This window comes from Cervus canadensis, chromosome 31, assembly GCF_019320065.1.
Source record: "Cervus canadensis isolate Bull #8, Minnesota chromosome 31, ASM1932006v1, whole genome shotgun sequence".
Lineage (NCBI taxonomy): Eukaryota > Metazoa > Chordata > Mammalia > Artiodactyla > Cervidae > Cervus > Cervus canadensis.
The window spans coordinates 24,914,942-24,934,456 of record NC_057416.1 but is presented as its reverse complement, the minus strand read 5'-3'; the positions used below and the strand labels follow the sequence as shown (position 1 = coordinate 24,934,456).

Sequence of the window (19,515 nt, the reverse complement as noted above, 5' to 3'; positions counted from 1 at the left end):
TGAACGTGTTATTATAGTGTGAATACACCATCATAGAAGTATAAGCAGGGAAATGAAGTACCCAGATATATTTTAAAAACTCACCTTCACTTTGTTTTCATTGTTTTATCTTTAAAACACTGATCTACCTGGAGTGTTGTAAATGTTACAATTCAATGCAAGGCAAAATAAAATAAATCTCAAACATTAGTTAAGTAAACTTGAGTACAATGTTTACTATCAAAAAGAACTCTGAAGTCTTAAAAGAGCTTTGAAACATTTTCAGAGTTTAATTTCTAGAAATACAGTGGACTAAACATTTCTACTTAGAAGACCTTAAAGAGTTTGAATGGTGAAATGTTCACTGTAAGGCACATTGAAAGGAGAAACTGATAAATGGCGTCAGCTGGGGAAAATACAAACTAATGAGCACCTTACTGTATACATTTCTATCTCATCCTCATTTGGTATGTTGTAATATGGCACACTCCCAAAATTATTATATGTAGAGAGCAATCCTTCTTTAATACTTTATGTCCATACATTTCCATGGAGATCAACATTGAAATGTTTACGGCCTTGAGCTCAATCAACGTATGGCATGATTTTAATGTGAATCCTCTATTGTCCTGTAAGGTCATGGTGTAACTGATTTCATGTAAAACAGCTAGTTGGCAGTTCTTAACTAGTTGCTCTGCTCTTTCTCTTCCACGTTGAGTACAGTATCCACAGTTATTCCAATGTCCTGCAGTGACCAGCCTCCCTCCACTTCCAGAGGCCTTCTGGGAAAGGAAGTAGAAAGGCTGTATAGAGATGTGCAATACCCAATCTTCATCATCCAGTCAAACAAGACCTAGAAGAGAAAAAGCTTCATTCTAAATACTGCACACGGTTGTGTCCCTCATGATAGTTTACGATCTCTCATTGTTAAATCATGCCCCTAGGAGTCATGAAAACAGAACTTTCATATCTTTCAAAGGAACTTTCCAGTGTTTAAAGCAAAACAGCATGCCATGAATTGTAAGATGTGAATGACCTTTGATACCTTTTGTTTCAAAGAAGGCCTAGGGACTACTGACACCTACAGGCAGCAGAAGCATTTAACAATTAGGAAAGCTCCAATCATAGGGAATGGGGAGAGTATTCACTGAAAAGGTTAAGAACAAAAGATTAGCATTTAGGGAAAAAGTCATTTGGATTACAATCGAAGCCAGTAGTCCACATCAAAATCACCCAGAACAGTCAAAACAGACATGTCCATGTGCCAGAGACTCTGCCTTGTGATAACAGGCCATTCCTATGAATGTACTGCATTTCCTGTCATAAAGATTCCCACTGTAATTGTCCAAATTTCCACTTATTATTGCTAAAAAATGCCTGCTAAAGGATGGTGTGTTGCTTTAGGAAGAAAGCTGAATGACAGAATGTTCTCAGGGGATGCTGGTATCAATTATACTTATATCAACTTACATGCTTATTATCAATAATTATACTTTATATCAAAATGATACTTATATCAATTATAAGTAAATCCTGACCTACCACCATCCATGTACCTGTTGATATTCCATGTAACAAATGTGCATTATCTCATACAATGCCATAATTTTCCAATATATGAATGTGCCTTAGTTTAACCAATGCCTACATAAGCACTTATATTAATACCTTTGATCATTTGTCATTATTTCCAAAGAATAAATTCTCATAAATGAAATTACTGGGCCAAAAGATATATTTTAAAATATATACTGATAAATTATCCCACAAGAACAGTAGTCGAAATTACATTCAGATGAACAATGTGAATGTAATTTAGTAAGAATCCCTGAAAAAAAAAAAAAAAAGAATCCCTGTTCTCTGCACACATTGCCCAAAACTGGGTATTCTTCTTTTTAATATTTGACAATTTGATAGGTAGAAAATGGTATCCATTTTAATATGTACTTTTCTAAGTAAAACCAAACTTTTTCTTCTTGTTCATCACTTGGTTTTTAATTTTTAAAATTATTTTAGCTAGCATAATCATCATTACTTTATAAATATTTATTAAATTTTTGTTGTTTAGTTGCTAAGTCATGTCCAAGTCTTGCAACCCCATAGACCCCCACCAGGCTCCTCTGTCCATGGGATTTCCCAGGCAAGTTTTTTTTTTCTCTAGCTAACATAATCATTACTTTATAAATATTTATTAAATTGTTGCTGCCAAATTTTTAAATTGATGAGCTTTATACAACTTAAAATTTTTATGCAGTCTAACCTACTAGTATTTCCTATTATAGTTTATAGCAGTCTAGATATAGAAGGTTAAATGCAACAATAAGGATAGAAAATTATTTAGATAATTACTTAGATTTTTAACGCGTGCATAATGATAAATTCAAATACTTAAAATCAGAAATACATCAACATATTAGTAATTGGCTTTGGTGTCATATGGCAAATCAAAATTGTTTTTCTATATTCTATATTTTCTATTATTCTACACTCTCCTTTTCTATATTTTCCAAATCATTGCTAGTGAACACAATATTGTTTTTAAAAGGAAAAACAAGTCTATTAGAACAAAAAGAAAAAGCTTTAGTGAATGATCTGAAAACACATACAAGCAGTGGGGCTTCTTAGATTAATAATCCATTGGGGATAATAAGAACAGAGTTAATAATAGCTGCTTCCTGAAGATTTGAAAGCATCTTACCCACTGAGCTGTGAGAATATAATTAAAACAAAACACAAATTAAAAAAGGAAGAACTGAAAAAATCTGAATGCAGAAATCACAATTCAAGGAGGCTCAGCGTGCCTATTTCTCCAAATTTCTGTCACGTAGAGTATACATAAATCCCATTTATCCTCACCTGATGGCAGTGCGGACAACAGACAGCACATCCTCCCTGCATGGGAATAAACTATTGCCAAATTCAACACAAATATTTCTCCAAATATGATTTTTCCTCACCTGTGAACTGCAGGACTTAAAAAACCTTCTCCTCAGGACACGCCCACTTGGACAGCGGAGAGCTACAGTCACGACCTGAAGAAAAAAGTGTTCAGATGAGAATTCCAACCACGGCTCTTTGTAATTCCAAAATCACTACTCCTGTGAAACACCTGTACCTAGTTCTAAGCACTTATGTGGGGTTTTGTAGAAATTTAGCTCTCAGAGTTGTACGCCAGCATTAAGGTCCGGAGAAAATTCACCTTAAACACAAATGATTCTTCTGAACCTGAAAAACATCTTCCCACTGCTTGAGGAGACCAGTGACAGAGTCTTCCAGAGAGGGTGCCAGAGACACGAGGCTTCTGTCTGCCCAGACAATATCAAGACTGCAGCTGGGCTTTGAGAGAGGCCTTACCAAGCCAAGATGATCCAGAGCCACCTCAGAGTCTTCAGGCAAGACAAACACTGGACTGGAAGAAAACAAAACGTTACCCAGGCCACCCCATCACTGGGGCTGGGTACCGTATCTACCTCATGAGAACAAGAGACGAGCCTGGAGTCAGTCCTGGCTGCTGCGGGGCTAGGAGACCCCCTTCTCCTGGGAGCAGCTTTGTTCTACATATTGAGTTCCCCCACAAGTTTTCCTCTGATTAAAATGTTAAATAGCTAAAAAGAGCTTGCAACATGCTAGTATTTTAAAGAACATTCTAAAAAAGAAGAGAGTGGGAAAGACCTAGAGATGATCATACTAAATAAGCAAAGTCAGAAAGAGAAAGACAAATACCATATGGTATCGTTTATGTGGGGAATCTAAAAACAGATGCAGATGAACGTATTTACAAAACTGAAACAGACTCACAGACACAGAAAACAACCTTACGGTTACCAAAGTGGAGGGCTAAATTAGGGGTTTGGGATCAGTAGATACAAGCTACTATATATAAAATAGATGAACAAGAAGGTCCTACTTGTATAGCACAAGGAACTACATTCAATATCCTGTAATAAACCATAATGAAAAAGAACATGTATATATGTATAACTGAATGACTGTGCTGTCCACCAGAAACTAACACAACATTGTAAATCAACTATACTTCAATTTTTAAAAAAGAAAAGATGACAAAATCAGTCATTGATGCTGACATTCATTATTCACCCTCAGGAAACCCTTTCTGATGGTCCTATGGAAAGTGTGTTAACTCTTTCTTATGGGTAAGAAAGGCACACTTCCTAGACTAGAATGCTATCTTTTTCTTGTTTTTAACTTTAATGAACGTTATCCTAACTGTCCTGGGAGTTTTGTTTGCAGCACAGTTACAGAAATGGTGGAAATGGTTGTTTTATAGCAGCACCCACCCACTTTAGGAAAGCCACGTTAGCAAATATTTCCATGCTAGTAGGTAGGGTGTTTGATTGACATCCAGATTGGTGCGATGTTGAGCTCTGTTACTACTTCTACTAAAGGAAAGTTTTATAATAAAACACAAACTAACAATCACAAATTAAAAGCCAATTTTGTTTATTTGTAGAATAATAAAACCTAACTTTTACAGTGAGGTTTTGTTCAAACTTTAATGATCTGAGAGGAGAATTAAAGTCAAATGCTTTTAAAGAAACTATGGTTAAAATATAGTGACAATGTTTACCATTGTGATTAGATAAATACTTAATAGAAATGAACAGTCGTTGTTTGAAACCTAGTTACTGTTCTATTATTACAATTACTGTGAAAGGTAGGTGTGTAATTTCTCCTAATATTACTGACAGTCTAGTGGACTGACCTATGAACAGGTCAAAGGCCTGGAACACAATCCAAATTATGAAGTAAATCTCTGTCCCAAACACAGACTGTTAAATGAAATCTAAATGAAAAGGGGCAACACTAATTAAAATTTGGCTCCCCTTAAAATGAAATAAAATAGCATACAATAATGAAAATAGCTGCTATGGTATTATGGTAATTACATGATGATTTACAAACCTCTTTTCAAATTATCTTAAATTCTATGGTTATTGTCTTTTCAGTTTAAAAGTAGAACTTTTAAATGTGGTGACTATTCTATTGTGAATTCTAGACTACCATGAGTTAGTTCCTCCTCTCATTTAAAATATCTTACCAAATTATAACTCTTTAAATAGTTGTAATATGAAATACATAATAGGCACTTAAATCAGGGTATAAGGTTTAAGAATGGCATCGTTTCAGATCCACCTCCCCTTTCAGAAATCCATGTCGGCCATTAGCTCACTCATCTATTAGTCTGCTGCTAAGTCCAAGGAGGCTTCCACTATAACAGGAATTTTCTCATATGGCTATTGTAAAGCCTACAGAGCCATAGATACTACATATACAGAATACACACACACACAGTGAAAACTTCATCCTGTTCTGATAACCTTTAAAATGAATGTTAGTCCCTTCCCTGAGCAACAAAGATTTATTAAGATGTCCCTCTATTCTGTGGGTGACACCACACACTTAATGGGCCTAACTTTAATAAGAAAACAGAGAATGTCCTGAAAATTAAAATCTCCACTATTCCTAAAGGTGAAATTATTCTTTTATATATGGACTCATGAAACAGCTGTGTGGCTTAGGGATTAAAATATATTAGTTATGATGGGCAAGCTTTATGTATGATGATAGATCATGATTATGGTATCAGGGCAAAGCTTCGAAGTTAACAAAATACGAAATGGTACTGTGCAGAAAGCCAGAAAAAGGTATGACTAGGTGACTGACAAAGACAAACATCCTAAAATCTGGGGTAACTGCATAGTCCTCATTGCCAATTCCAGGTGTGCCTTTTTAACTTTGAAATACTTTTTTAGGGTGATGGGGTGAAGGATGGGTAGGAAAGGCACACTCTCCAAACTAGAATGCTTCCTTTTTCTTGTTTTTAACTTTTATCATGATGATGACAGTCCACGCCTAAGGTCTACTTTCATTATTATTAAACAGTCCAACTACAACGGAGGGGAAAGGTCAGGCAGAGACACCCGAGGGACCAGGCTAACTTCTCAGAAACAGCTCATTAGATCAAAGAGTAGGATGACCAGGTCAAGGAGAATAAACTGGGACACCCAGAGTCATCCAGGGAGGTAAAAATAAGGGCTGATGAATGACTAGCAGGGAATTACGAATTTATCCTTTGAATTCTAAGAAATCTATGCTCAGTAGCAACTGCACAGGTGGAAAACGCCTTGCCCAGTGATGATTCTGACAGAATCAAAATCTTCCAAAATTTATTTTCTTTTCTTGATTAGCGTAGAATAGAATACACTGGACAAGTATCAAGTGGTAATAACTATACATTAGTGGCATTCTTCACAAAACTTTATTATATAATTTAAAGTTGCTTATACCTGATTGATACTATGTATATACATGTGATTCTCAGGTAACATGTAATTCTCAGGTAACAATTTTTTACGTTAATTTTGTTGACTTTATTAACCAAAAACAGCAAAGAGGACCAAAAATCAGAGCAAGGCCAGAGGAGAAGCAAATAGAAGCAAGGAGAAGCAAGTAGGGATAGTATCGCTTCTAGAGTAAACAAGGGTTGATTAAACCCAGAGGTCTCATGCAGCCAGGAGGGACCTCAAAATCCTGCCTGTGCCTTCAGCCTCAAGTTGAGGAGATGGGATGAGACATGACTGAGGTTTATCCCAGCTCTAAAACTCCATTACTGTGACAGACACTTTAATGAGTGTAGCACAGAAGGTCATCTGTCAAGTATGGGAAAAGAGCAGAAAGGAAACAAAATGGAATGACTATGAATAACTCTTATAAAGCGGAGAGCAATACCAACTGCCTCCACGTGGAGGTATCTTGACCTTTCCAGAGTTACAGACCTAAGATTCTGAAGAACACCCTCCTACCTGTGGTCGCAAAAAGGTACAATTTCAAAGGATTCACTGACCACCTGACGTCTATCGTCACTGGTGACAGACTGGTGTTCTGTAGGAGTAAGGTCATGTGCTTTAAAGCTGGAGAAAAGTCTTAAAAGGCGTTCCCTGTCAACCTGAGCTGTACTTCGTTACTCCCTTATTGTAAGTGGTTGTCACGGATACCAACCCAGAGTTTGAGAGGTGAAGGTGTAGGAGGGTCAGGACATCATATCATACGGGTGTGGATGTGATGGGTGTAACAGGGAGGAATCAGACCTATGGTTTTTCCTTACATTATGTTTCTCCTGGGACTGTGATTCTCCTGGGATTGACTGCACACTTCATTGTCTCTGTAAGACTTTCAGAATTTTCCTCAGTATTTTAGTATCCAAAATACTAACTTACGTGCTGCAAATGTGTTGGCAAAAATGAGACCCTCCAGCGCATTCACGGCTGCCCCAGAAATAGTTTTCAGGGAGTGTAACAGTCACTGAGAGTCAAGAAATGGAAAACCATCCAGCTTTCCTTTGCCTACGCCATTTCACAGCTTTAAAGATGTGCTTCTGTACATTAGCGACTGAGTGAAAATGAGCTGGGTAACCGCAGGAAGGCGGCACAGATTACGGCAAAGCGGTTGGGCAGAGGACACATGCAGAGTCGGGGTCCAGTCCAACCCTGACCCCAAACAGCAAACCATCTTCCAATTCAAACACCTGCAAAGTAGCTGCATCCTTCATTTTCTCTTTTTTAATGGAAAAACTACAATTTGAAGTCATCTGCCTATTTTGATTCTATTTTAATAGGCAGCTCATTTGATGACTTAACATTCTGAAAAAGACCACACATCCAATCTCTGCCCAATGAAGTGGGAGGGCTTTAAAACACAAGCTCAGCAGACAGCAGGCTTCCAAAATAGGGCTTGACTGAAGCATTTGATACCACCCCATATTTGAAACAAGACCTAATCATGGTGCAAACACATAAACACTGTACTATTTTTTCTTTCTAAACCCAAATGTAGGTAAGACATACTTAATTGATGTTAAAGAAAATTAAAAATACATTGGTTTTCAAAGAAAAAAAAGATAAGCTTACTTCTTCAGCTGTTTCTGGAGGTTCTTCAGGTAAATCAAGAACCTAAAGAAAAGTAAGTATTTAGTAACAGGAATATAAACAGAAGAAGAAAAAAATAACCTTGAAGAGAAGAGTTCCTTCCAACATAGAGTTTGGACATATCTATGCTTAATGAAGTCTTTTCTTTTAATATACATTTATAAAATGTTTACAATGAGAGGCTCAATAAACATTTTTGGATAAGCAACTCTGTGCTAACAATACATCATAAAAATAGAATTTGGGAAAAAAAACAGATCTCAGATGACAGCTGCTAATCTATACCCATTTAAAGAACGTTATGTTTATGCTGCTCTAAGATATTACATAAAAATGTACTACTAAAGAAACAGAGGATGCAATACACTGGAAACTACTTATAGGGAACACAGCTTAGCAGCTTTCCCTACGACTCAATAGAAAAACTTATTTCAGCCTTAACCAGCTCCAAATCTGTCTTCTTAGGGATTAAATATTTGAAAGAAAAGAAGGAATAATAAACCTGGACATCGCTCCAGAGTGAATGGTTGCTAACTCATTCCCTAAAAGGGGCACTGAGGACAATGATATATTCATGTTAATAACGTTAGCCACTCAACTAAGCTCCAATACTTTGGCCACCTGATGTAAAGAGCTGATTCACTGGAAAAGACCCTGATGCTGGGAAAGACTGAAGGGGGCAGCAGAAGAAAAGATGGTTGGAAGGCATCACTGACTCAATGAACATGAGTCTGAGCAAACTCTGGGAGATAGTGGAGGACAGAGGAACCTGGCATGCTGCAGTCCACAGGGTCAGAAAGAGTTAAGACATAACTGAGCGACTAAACAACAAAATATATGACTTCATTGTATCTTAGCTCCCCAAAGGAATGTCTCCGTTAGTAAATATTGCATTTTTTTATTTCTACATAGTTAAATTACTTCCTTAAAAAGAACTATTTACTAAATGTACTATCATTTATCTTCCTAGATTCCTTGTAAGTTTGGCTCAGAATGCTAGTATTTAACAAGAAAAGTGATTCTTAATGAAGCTGAAGTGATTCTTAATGAAGACACCATCTGGATTCCCTCAGTATACCACGTCCACCCAAAGAACAATATCCATACTGTACACGGATACAGCTCAGTGACCAGATATTAAGTAATGAACCTCCTTCTTCGTGGGCTGCTCAGCGGGTGGTGAAACTCTGGTTACAGGCATAGGCAAGTTCCGTCTCTTTGCTGCTTCTCTGTTTGATGTTTCAAAAGATGTCTGACTCTCACTATCAAGTTCCAAATCTTCATCACCCTGGTCAAAAGCAAACTCAATTCAGAAGTGAAGTCACTACATAGAGCAGTTGCATTTTATGTTGCCATCTTTCACATTACCTTTCTTACCAACCCTTGACGGTTTCATGACATATTTACCATTATGAAATGGATACAAACATTCTGCTTCACTGTCAGAATCCTGTTTACCCCTACTGGATCATCTTCTTTAGGAGATGATGAAAGGTACAGTGTAAACAGAAAGCAAAAAAAAGTCTTTGGGACAGAAAGGATCTTACACAAAAAAATCTACAGCCAGTTCCTCTAAAAATGAATTTCTTTATGAAAATCCTTTTTTCTCTGAAAGAGAACTTAACGTTGTAAACTTTCACTTGCAAATGACGAAATTTATACTCAATGCCAAAGGAAGAAAGTCAAAGGTCAATTTGGCTTCACAAAAACAGAGTTAAACAGAATGAATATAATGTGAGCTTATAATACCCAAGAGATTTGGATGCCCTCATATAAAAGATGTGATTTAGTCAACAGTTTTCTCAGACTGCCTTAAGTTAGAACTTTTCGAGGATCTAAGTTATATGCTCTTTAGGCACCAAAAACCACTTAAACATTTGACATACAAATATGACCAATAAAAACTATATATATATAACTGATATATAAACATTATTAATAAAGACTCATAAAATAGACTGGAATAATAATTTGCAATTTAAAAAAATTAGTATATGTTAAAGGAAACATAAACAATAGCAGAATTAAAAAATATGAAATGAGAATATTTTCTAACCCCAAGTTTATGACCATTGCTTAACTTCCAGGTTTCACCCGTCATCTGATAAAAGCGTTCTTCCAGCTTTTTCAGTTTCATTTCCTGGCTAGGTTTTAGAACATTCTCTATGTATCTGCCGACCTGTTCCAAAAAAAAAAAAAATCAGGTGACTATACATTAACATCCCTAAGATTTTATTTACATTATCTATAAAGTTGTAAATAAGAACCAGGTAAGAAGTGATGTTTTAACACTAATTCAGTTTTGCCAAAAAACCTACATCCTCCACTGTTGCATCACTCTCTAAAAATTTGCATTTGTACATAATGCAAAGAAAAACAAATGTTCTATCCTTCTGCTTGTATGGCAGTCTGCCGATACATCCTTTAATGGGTTTTCAGTGCAACAAAAACTTACTAAGGTTGGAGATATAAGTATGCCCAAGTGCTACCTGACATTTCAAGATCATAAAAATAACTGTTAGATGATCATCCATGGTAAATGCAACTTCTAGTTAACAAAACCAATCTTGGATAGGATGAAGCAAAAGCAGTGCTCAGAGGTAAAGTTATGGCTATAAATATCTAATTAAAGAAGAAGAAAAGATATCAAATCATTAACTTTACATCTTAAAAATCTTGAAAAAGAACAAGTTAAACACAAAGCTGGCACATGAAAGCAAATAACAAAGAAGACATAAAAACGGGGAATAGAATAGAAAAGCAACAGAACCAGTGACACCAAAAAGTGGTTCTTTGAAAAAAAATTAACCTTTAACTTGACTAAGAAAAAGAGAAGACTACCAAAATCGGAAATGACTGTAGAGAAACTGAGACCCTCAGAAATTGCTGGTGGACATACAAAATGGTGTGGAAAAGAGTTTGGCAGTTCCTCAAGAAGTTAATATATAGAATTACCATATGACCCAGCAATTCCATTTCTATGTATATAGCCTCAGAGTTGAAAATAAGTTCTCAAACATTTGCACACAAATATTCACAGCAACATTATCCACAACAGTCCAAAGGTGGAAACAACCTGTCCATCAGTGAACAGATAAACAGATTTTGATCCATCCATACAGTGGAATGTGACTCAGTCATAGAAGGAATGAAGTGCTGATTTATGCTATATGGATGAACCCTGGAAAACATTAGGCAAGGGAAAGAAGTCAGACACAAAAGGTCACAAGTTATATGATTTCACTTGTATGAAACATTCAGACAGATCCATACAAACAGAAAGCAGACGGTTGCCAGAGGATGGAAGGAGTGAGGAATGGGGAAATAACTGTTTAATGGGTGTGGGGTTTTCTTCTGGGGTGATGAAAATGTTTTGGAACTAGTGATAGTTCCACTACTAGAGGTAGTGGTTGTACAACATTGTGAATATTCTAAATGCCACTGAATTATGGGTTTCCCTGGTAGCTCAGCTGATAAAGAATCCGCCTGCAATGCAGGAGACCTGGATTTGATCCCTGGGTTGGGAAGATCCCCTGGAGAAGGGAAAGGCTACCCACTCCAGTATTCTGGCCTGGAGAATTCCATGGACTGTACAGTCCATGGGGTCGCAAAAAGTTGGACACAACTAAGCGACTTTCACTTTCACTTCTCAATGTTTATACCTTTTAATTCTTTTAGATGGGCTATAAGGGTGATGGGCAGTAAGGCCAGGAGTGAAGACAGCTCTCTGAAGTGAAGTGAAAGTTGCTCAGTTGTGACCTAAATTTGAAATTCCCCCGGATATTTTCATATTTTCTCTATATACTTTCCAAAAAATAGGCTTTACCTTTTCACCCTGTGCCTCTTGTTGTATTTTCCTCACAAGTTTTTGCCTTTTCTCATTCTTCTCTTCTTCTTCTAAGATAACAAAACATAGAAGTGCTTTTTAATTCCCATGTATCAGTAAGTTGAATGTTATTTTTCTCTGAAAATCATCTGTAGATCTTCACATTTGGGGAGAGAAAAGTCTTCAAAAAACAGACTTATTTTTCAAATAATAAAGATAAGATAGACACAGACAGTTGAAACACAGAAATCTGCAAGAAATTTCTTTCTGTAAGAAATGTCAATCTGTAGGAAAAGGTCTGTTCTGAAACAAAAACTTTCTGACATGTATTAATATTGCATGTTACAGTTTTGGTAGGGAGACTTCAAGAATAGTGATGGTGGGGTTTTTTTTCTGCAGGTGCCGGGTAGGGTTTAGCAGCTCTACAGAAGCCCATTCCCACACATGAGGTGTAGAATACTTTGCTGCAGCCATTTGGTCACCCTTGGACATGATGGTAAAAGCAATATACCTAGATTCTCAACGTGGGGTGTGAGTGGCAACCCTTGCAGTGACTTAACCAATATTAGATTATAAGCCACTGAATGTCAAGAGAAGGGATCTCTGCTGTTGTATAGACCTTTTAAAGTTTGGGTTGGAAATTATATAGTTTCAGATGTATATACAAGAAAAAAGAACAATTTCTCATAAAAATTTTGGGGTATAGTCCATTCAAAATTGTTAACTAAAGTTGCAAGTATTACTCTACCATAAATTACGCAGCACAAATTAATGGTACAATGATGCTTATTGTGCAAAAGTTCTCGAATAAAGGAAAGAAATTTCAGTAGAAAAATATAAAAGGGTAGCATAAACAATAAACTTACCTTTCAGATAAACTTGGGAAGGTTTAAACGAGTTAACCCATGAGGTAGTCACAGAAATAATTAATGTAAGAAGAGCAAGCAGTAGGAATATCCGGCCACACAGCAAAATCAGATCTTTGATTCCTTATAAAGGTTAAAAAAAATTATAATTACAATTCAAAACATTTTTTTGACACTAATAATGAGTACTAATACATTAGATTATCTGTACTAGAAAAGTACAGTTAAAGTTAAGGTATGTAACTGTCTTAAGAATTTTCATATAGTCTCCTTTGGTCAACAGAATTCATCATGACTGTCATTACCAGAACAAGTTTTCAGAAAACGATTCTAGGACATCTTCTCTCTCAGGAATATAAGTATAATCTGAGTAACTGGCTACACTTATAAATATATGACTATCAATAATGCATAAATTCTGGTTTCCTTTCTGCCCAGAGAAGGAAAGAAAATAATCCATATAATTGGGAATTAAACTGTGATAATATCATCTTATCAGATTCTAGTTCTATTTAAAAAAATCCACTTCCACTGAAACACCAAATTCTTCTCACAGGTAAATTATGCAACTCTGTACTTCTCTATTGCTCAATATTTACTTCATCATTTGTAAATAAATTTACTAGATACACATTTGCCTAGAAAAAATTAAAATTTCAGTACTTGATTTTTACTATTTTAAGAACCAAATGAAAATTAATCAGCAAAAATGTAACAAGTACCTTCTTTGTGTAATACACTTTGCCAAATGGTAGGGAGTGTACGTATAAAGTTGGATTAAAAATGGTTTCCACCCTCCACGAATTTCTAGTTTTGTTGTGTAATTCTCAAAAGTTACCAGGCAAAAGTACAGAGGAACCATCTTACCAGTGTGATGGGGACTAGCAGTTAGTCAAATAACTAAGAATTAATGAAGGAATCGTATATACAGACTTAAATATTTTATTTTTAACTGAAAACAGATATACATGCAAACATACATATATATACACACACACATACATATTATATATCATCCTTAAAAAAATAAGCAATTTAAATTTGTTTAAAGTTTTTTTGTTTTCTTTTGCATTACAGCCCCTCCAACCTTTGCCAGCATTAACTACTGATTCAGGTATTGTTCAATATGACATGTAATTAACTCTAGAGTACTATGATCATTTCAAAAGTAATTTGATAACTAGAGTATTCCTATTTAGAGAAACAAATGCTTTATGGAATTTATGTTCCATAACACTGCTTTTTGTTCTAACAAGCAAGCAATTTCAAATGGGAATACAAAAGAACTAGATTTATGTGTACACCTCTCAAGTAAGAAATTTTTAAATTAAGTTGAGGTGTTTTGTTTATACTATGCTCAAGAGCCCATATGCAGGACACTTCAAAGGATAACAAATGTGATGAACCAGTATTAAAACATTTAGCTTAAGTATAAGTAAAAATGTATCAGCAATGAATGCTTGTACAGAGTAGAAAAAAAACGGATCATTTCTCAGTATATGTCCAAAAATATAGCAAAGGTGAATGAACATGTCTGAATTCTCTTTGGTAATTCAATTAGCAGCTCCAGCTAAAAGTAGCAGTATCTCTAAGTCCTGGTCCAAACCTAACCAGACCTGCAGCTGTTGCACTGAGATGTATGATTTTTAAAATAGACTAAAATACTGTTTCTGTATATCTGCAGAACCAGTAACAAGAAACCAAAGTAGACAACCCCCAGTTCACAATTGTGAGAGGATCCTAGAAGAAAGGAGTTAAGTGAAAACATATAAGTGGAAAGGCTACAGGAGCCCAGTTGCATTTTCTAGAATTTTTTACTTTTATTAAATTAGATATTGTGATAAGTGATGGGAATACAAAAAAAGAAGAAGGGTTGGGGGGGGGGCCTCTGTCCTCAAGAAGTATATTATCCTGTGGTCAGAGCTTATTGTGTGAACATCTTCTGCAACCCTGAGTAACCACCTTCTCATTGACTAGTGACTCAAATGATAGTGCAAAGTAGATTATAGATGAGCAGAGTAACGGTGAATTCTGTAAGGTAAGGAAGCAGGTAGATTCTGGAATAAGTGTGAATTTAACATTTCTGTCTATCATTTAGATAAAGATCTTGTTAGATTCCAATATGGCTGGAAACTTCTAGAGAATGTCTGTAGATTTTTTAAAAGCCATTTTATTTTAATTTCTTATTTCATGCAACGTTCTGGGCACCTGACTTCTTGGGGGTAGGGGTAAAGAGAGGAAATATACAAAGTTAAATTTCATCATGGTCTCTTAATTCCCTTCTTCCCTCTCTCTTTCTTTCTCATCCATTCATTGATTTATGCATGCATGCAGCGACTAGAGATTGAACACCTGCCTTCTGCAGCGAGAGTGCAAGTCCTAACCAATTCCAGGGAATTCTCATAGTGGACCATTTTAGAAGTGAGTTTAATAAGGGAGACAGACATGTAAACAGATCAGTTATATGTCCAAAAATGAATGAATTCTCCACCAGTCCACGTTTCCTTTCATTTTCCCCTTTATCACTGGTACCACCAACTGCTTGAAGTTGTTCTCTGCCACATGTAGGAGTTATCCTTGAATCTCTCCTTTCCCTCACCCAAATCATTAACCCATCAACAATCCTGCTGATTCTACTTGGCTAAAATCCCAAATCTGTGCACATTTCACCTCCTCTGTTATCCTAGTCCAGGCCAACTGTCATCATGATTTCCCTACTTCAGAAGCCTAACATGCCTCACTGCTTCTGCTGTAGCATCCCCACAAAACATTCTCCACACAGAACCCAGTGACCTCTGAAAAGCCTTAAGTAAGTCCCTTAACCTCACTATATCTCAGTTTCTGCCACTTAATGACAGAAAGCAAAGAGGAACTAAAGAGCTTCTTGATGAGTGTGAAAGAAGACTGAAAAAGCTGGCTTAAAATTCAACATTCGAACAACTAAGATCATGGCATCCAGTCCCATCACTTCATGGCAAATACATGGGGGAAAAGTGGAAACAGTGACAAATTTTATTTTCTTGGGCTCCAAAATCACTGCAGATGGTGACTGCAGCCATGAAATTAAGACACTTGCTCCTTGGAAGAAAAGCTATGACAAACCTAGACAGTGTATTAAGTAGCAAAGACACCGCTTAGCTGACAAAAGTCTGTATGGTCACAGCTATGGTTTTTCCAGTAGTTATGTACAGATGTGAGAGATGGACCACAAAGAAGGCTGAGGACAAGAAGACTTGATGCTTTCCAAATGTGGTGCTGAAAAAGACTGTGGAGAGTCCCTTGGAATGCAGGGGAAGCAAACCAGTCAATCCTAAAGGCAATCAACCCTGAATGTTCATTGGAAGGACTGATGCTGAAGCTCCAATACTTTGGCCACCTGATGCGAAGAAATGACTCACTGGAAGAGACCCTGATGCTGGGAAAGATTGAAGGTAGGAGGAGACGGGGGTAAGAGAGGATGAGATAGTTGGATGGCATCACCGACTCAATGGACATGAATTTGAGCAAACTCCAGGAGATAGTGAAGAACAAAAAAGCCTAGTGTGCTGAAGTCCATGGGGTTGCTGTCAAAGAGTCGGACACCACTTAGCGACTGCACAACAAAAATAGGGATTATAATAGTACCCATCTTTTTGCCTTTCATACTGATTGTAAAAAGGATTAGATGAGATAATAAATGAACAGCATTTAGAATTTGGTGCTAAATGAATGTTACTGGTACTATCTTGAGCCAATCTCCCTCTGTGTCTCCTTGATCCAGCCTCAATGGTCTTCATCCTTTTCCTCCAACGAGTCACAATTCCTTTGTCTGGAATGTTTTCCGGCTTTTCAGAGAGTTGATTCTTTATCATTTAAAGCTCGGCTTAAATTCCTCAGCCGGTTGTTTTTTTTTTTCTTTTTCAGCATTCAACACAATTTGAAAGTCGTGTATATATTTGTTCCTGTGCTTTCTGGCTCTGTTCCCTTACACGCAACACCTCACCAGATCTAGGCGACTTTTTCAGCCACCGGGAGTCAACTTCCTCAATGCAGCATTGCTTTCACCCTACCAGACCCCTACCCAGACCCCGACCCAGAACTGAATCCGGAAGAGGGAGGCCGGCGCGGTGCAACCTGGGAGTCGTAGTCAAAGCCACCCAGAGGCATCGCGGCTGGAAAACGGAAATTCAACGCAGTGTTCATGGGGCCGTTACCCGAGTTTGAGGGTCAAACGGGAAAAGCCAACACTTACCCAGGTCTGGTATCCCACGCCGGAGTTCCAGACACAAGAGGGGGAGAGCAGAGAGTAGAAAAATACCAACTACCCCACGAGAAGCCATAGTGACGGGAGCCCCGCTTCCGGGCGGAAGGCCCGCCCCTTCCGGCTGCACCTCCCTGGGAAAATGGAGTGGAGAGCTTGTTAAGGGAGGAATTTGGGGAGACAGGTAGACCCTGAAGCAGGGTCGTTGATCAGATTGAGGTGAGCCCAGGTTTTTGAACTCATAATCTGTAGCGTTAGAACAAATGCAGGACACCTCACGTCACGTGGGCGGTGAGACGGCCTCGCTGGCACCCGCCCAGCCAAGTCCTGTCAAAAGTGCGCTCTGTCAAGTCAAACGTGGGCTCTGGCGAGGCTGGCCGCACCTGGATTCCGGAGACTGTGAGAAAGAGTTGTCAAGAGTAAAATGAGGCGTCATAGAAAGGGTACGGGCAGTTGACGCTGTGAGGAGGCAGCCTGGCCCTTTGGCCTTGTGTCCGTAGAGGGTGCTGGTGGACTTGGAGGTCGGAGCAACTGAGCGCCACTCTGCCGAAGCACCTCCTTCATTGCCTCAACGGTCTCCGGCTCATTTCGTGGTTTCTGGTTCCTGTGGAAAGATGATTCAAAAGTGGGACCTGGCACCTAATCCTGGAGACCCGCCACTCCTTCTCCGCTCCTGGTCAGTTTTGCCAGCAGGGTTATTGTTAAAGACTTAACTCGGCCTCACAGTTCTGTGACCTCATTGACATCCCATGACTCACCTCCGTGGCGCCTCTGCCAACCTACAGCGCAATTAAGCTAGGGAGATCCTTGCAGTTTACAATCTTTCATGCTTTGAAAGTTCATTTTCTGACCTAGCCATCAATTTTCCCACCCTGGCATTTAGTTCAGCTAACATTTATTGAGCCCCACAGCCTGATGCCCGGAGGATTTATGAGAAATACGTGTAAGTTAGTGAATTTGCCCTCAGGAAACTCAGAAATTCAGTTTAGTAGCTCTGTAAACAGATAAATAGAGTCAGTGCTTGAGTGTTGCACGGGGCTGTAGAACCCCATCCCCAGCGAGGGCTTGAAGGCTTTCCTGAAGGAAATCATGCCTAAATTGTGTCGTAAAGGTTAGGAATTGAGAAAGGCGGCAAGAGGAAGAGTGGGATTTCAAGCTCAGGAAATTGAATGCAGAAAATCCAGGAATTAAAATATTGCAGTTTCAAGTTTGAGTGGAGGTGCCTAGAGGTAGGTTGCAGTTAGGAGCACACAGGGCTTGGCTTTGTAGGCTAAGAACTTTATCCTGGAAGTGAAGGTGCAAAGTAGGAGGGCACAATCTCAAAATCAGTCTAGATGAAGTATTATAAATTTTCATATGGCATACCAATGAAGTAATTGACTATATTGACTCAGAGCTTCTCATTTTTTGTCTACATGAAGAAAGGAAAGAAAGGAAGTTCAACACTGCTTAACTGTCTTCATTTTGGTGTGATTTCCTTGTTTAGGCATTTGGCTTCCTCTCTCTGTATTCCTAGTATAATCTGTTGATGACAGCAATGAGTCTCTGTCAGAACAGTAAAATGGAGCTTCACACATACTCTAAAATTTGCATGAGGTTGTAATACATTTCCCAAACTTTGTTGATTGTGAAGTCTCTTCACCGCAGTTATCTACTTCCATCCACCCCTTCCTCCCACCAGACCACCAAACTAACCTATTCAACTAAAACCAAGTTTCTCACTTACTGCATTAAGGGAGAACACTGATGTATCATAATTTTTGTAGTGTCTTAGAGGGGAATTCAAGGATGATTTTTATAAGGCTTTTCAAATCTAGTTTGGAATGGTTTAAGGTAGTCTTTTTGATGTGGAGATCTAACTGGGATTAGACATAGTACATGGTATAAGAGTTTAGTTCTGGTGGACATGGCAAGATGCAGGACTTGAAGGCAGATGTGGCCTTTTCGATAAGAACAGGAATTTGCCCAGTTGGGTGACCAATTCAGCTTCTTAGTGCATGAGAGGGAAGCTTTTTACCCAGATGAGTAACCTGTTGTTCACATAATTAGATTTTCAGGAAGTTTATAAAGCTAACAATGAAGACAATTAAGTTATGTGCTTATTTACAGCTATCTTTGTTGGCAAGAATTTCCTGGAACAAATAGGAAAGTCATGTTGATTGATGTAAGGTCACAGTTCTCAGTGATCATAATTAAGCTATTATTTATAGGTGTTTCGGTTCTTGCAATAAAATCTTATATGAACACTTTGAGTATTATATAAGAGGAAGAAATGACGTGTTAGTTGCTCAGTCATGTCCAACTCTTTGTGACTCCGTGGACTGTAGCCCACCAGGCTCCTCTGTCTGTGGGATTTTCCAGGCATGGGTACTGGAGTGGGTTGCCATTCCCTTCGCTGGGGGAACCTTCCTGACCCAGGATTGAATCAGGGTTTCCTGCATTGCAGTCTGATTCTTTACCATCTGAGCTACCTGGTATAAGAGGAAGGGACTTTTAAATCTTGATAGTTTATATTAAGTCATTCTCTATTAGCATTCTTAAAATACAAATTTCACATTTTTTTATATTTAAGAAGTGATGCTACCAGTTTTCTTTATGTGTAAAAAAGTAGGATTGTCGAGACTTCTGTGGTGGTCCAGTGGCTAGGATTCTGTACTC

General features: G+C 37.8%; 1 protein-coding gene across 1 annotated transcript; it reads right to left on the bottom strand.

Annotated features, from left to right (window-relative positions):
- Positions 1 to 245: 245 nt before the first annotated feature.
- UBXN8 (UBX domain protein 8) lies at positions 246 to 17,533 on the bottom strand. The gene is made up of 8 exons (XM_043454143.1): positions 16,849 to 17,533; positions 12,618 to 12,740; positions 11,752 to 11,822; positions 9,982 to 10,104; positions 9,076 to 9,213; positions 7,908 to 7,949; positions 2,937 to 3,011; positions 246 to 832 (listed from the first exon to the last, which is right to left on the bottom strand). The coding sequence occupies exons 1-8, from the start codon at positions 16,934 to 16,936 to the stop codon at positions 665 to 667; spliced, it is 828 nt and encodes a 275-aa protein (XP_043310078.1). The 5' UTR covers positions 16,937 to 17,533; the 3' UTR covers positions 246 to 664.
- Between the last annotated feature and the right edge of the window lie 1,982 nt (positions 17,534 to 19,515).

Bases quoted from the DNA above. Each gene is read 5' to 3' on its own strand.
- UBXN8 (XM_043454143.1), bottom strand. From the start codon at position 16,936: ATGGCTTCTCGTGGGGTAGTTGGTATTTTTCTACTCTCTGCTCTCCCC. The intron at 12,741-16,848 runs GTAAGTGTTGGC...AACCTTTATAAG, and splicing joins GCGTGGGATACCAGACCTGG to GAATCAAAGATCTGATTTTG. The intron at 3,012-7,907 runs GTAAGCTTATCT...TTTTTTCTTCAG, and splicing joins CTCCAGAAACAGCTGAAGAA to GTCGTGACTGTAGCTCTCCG.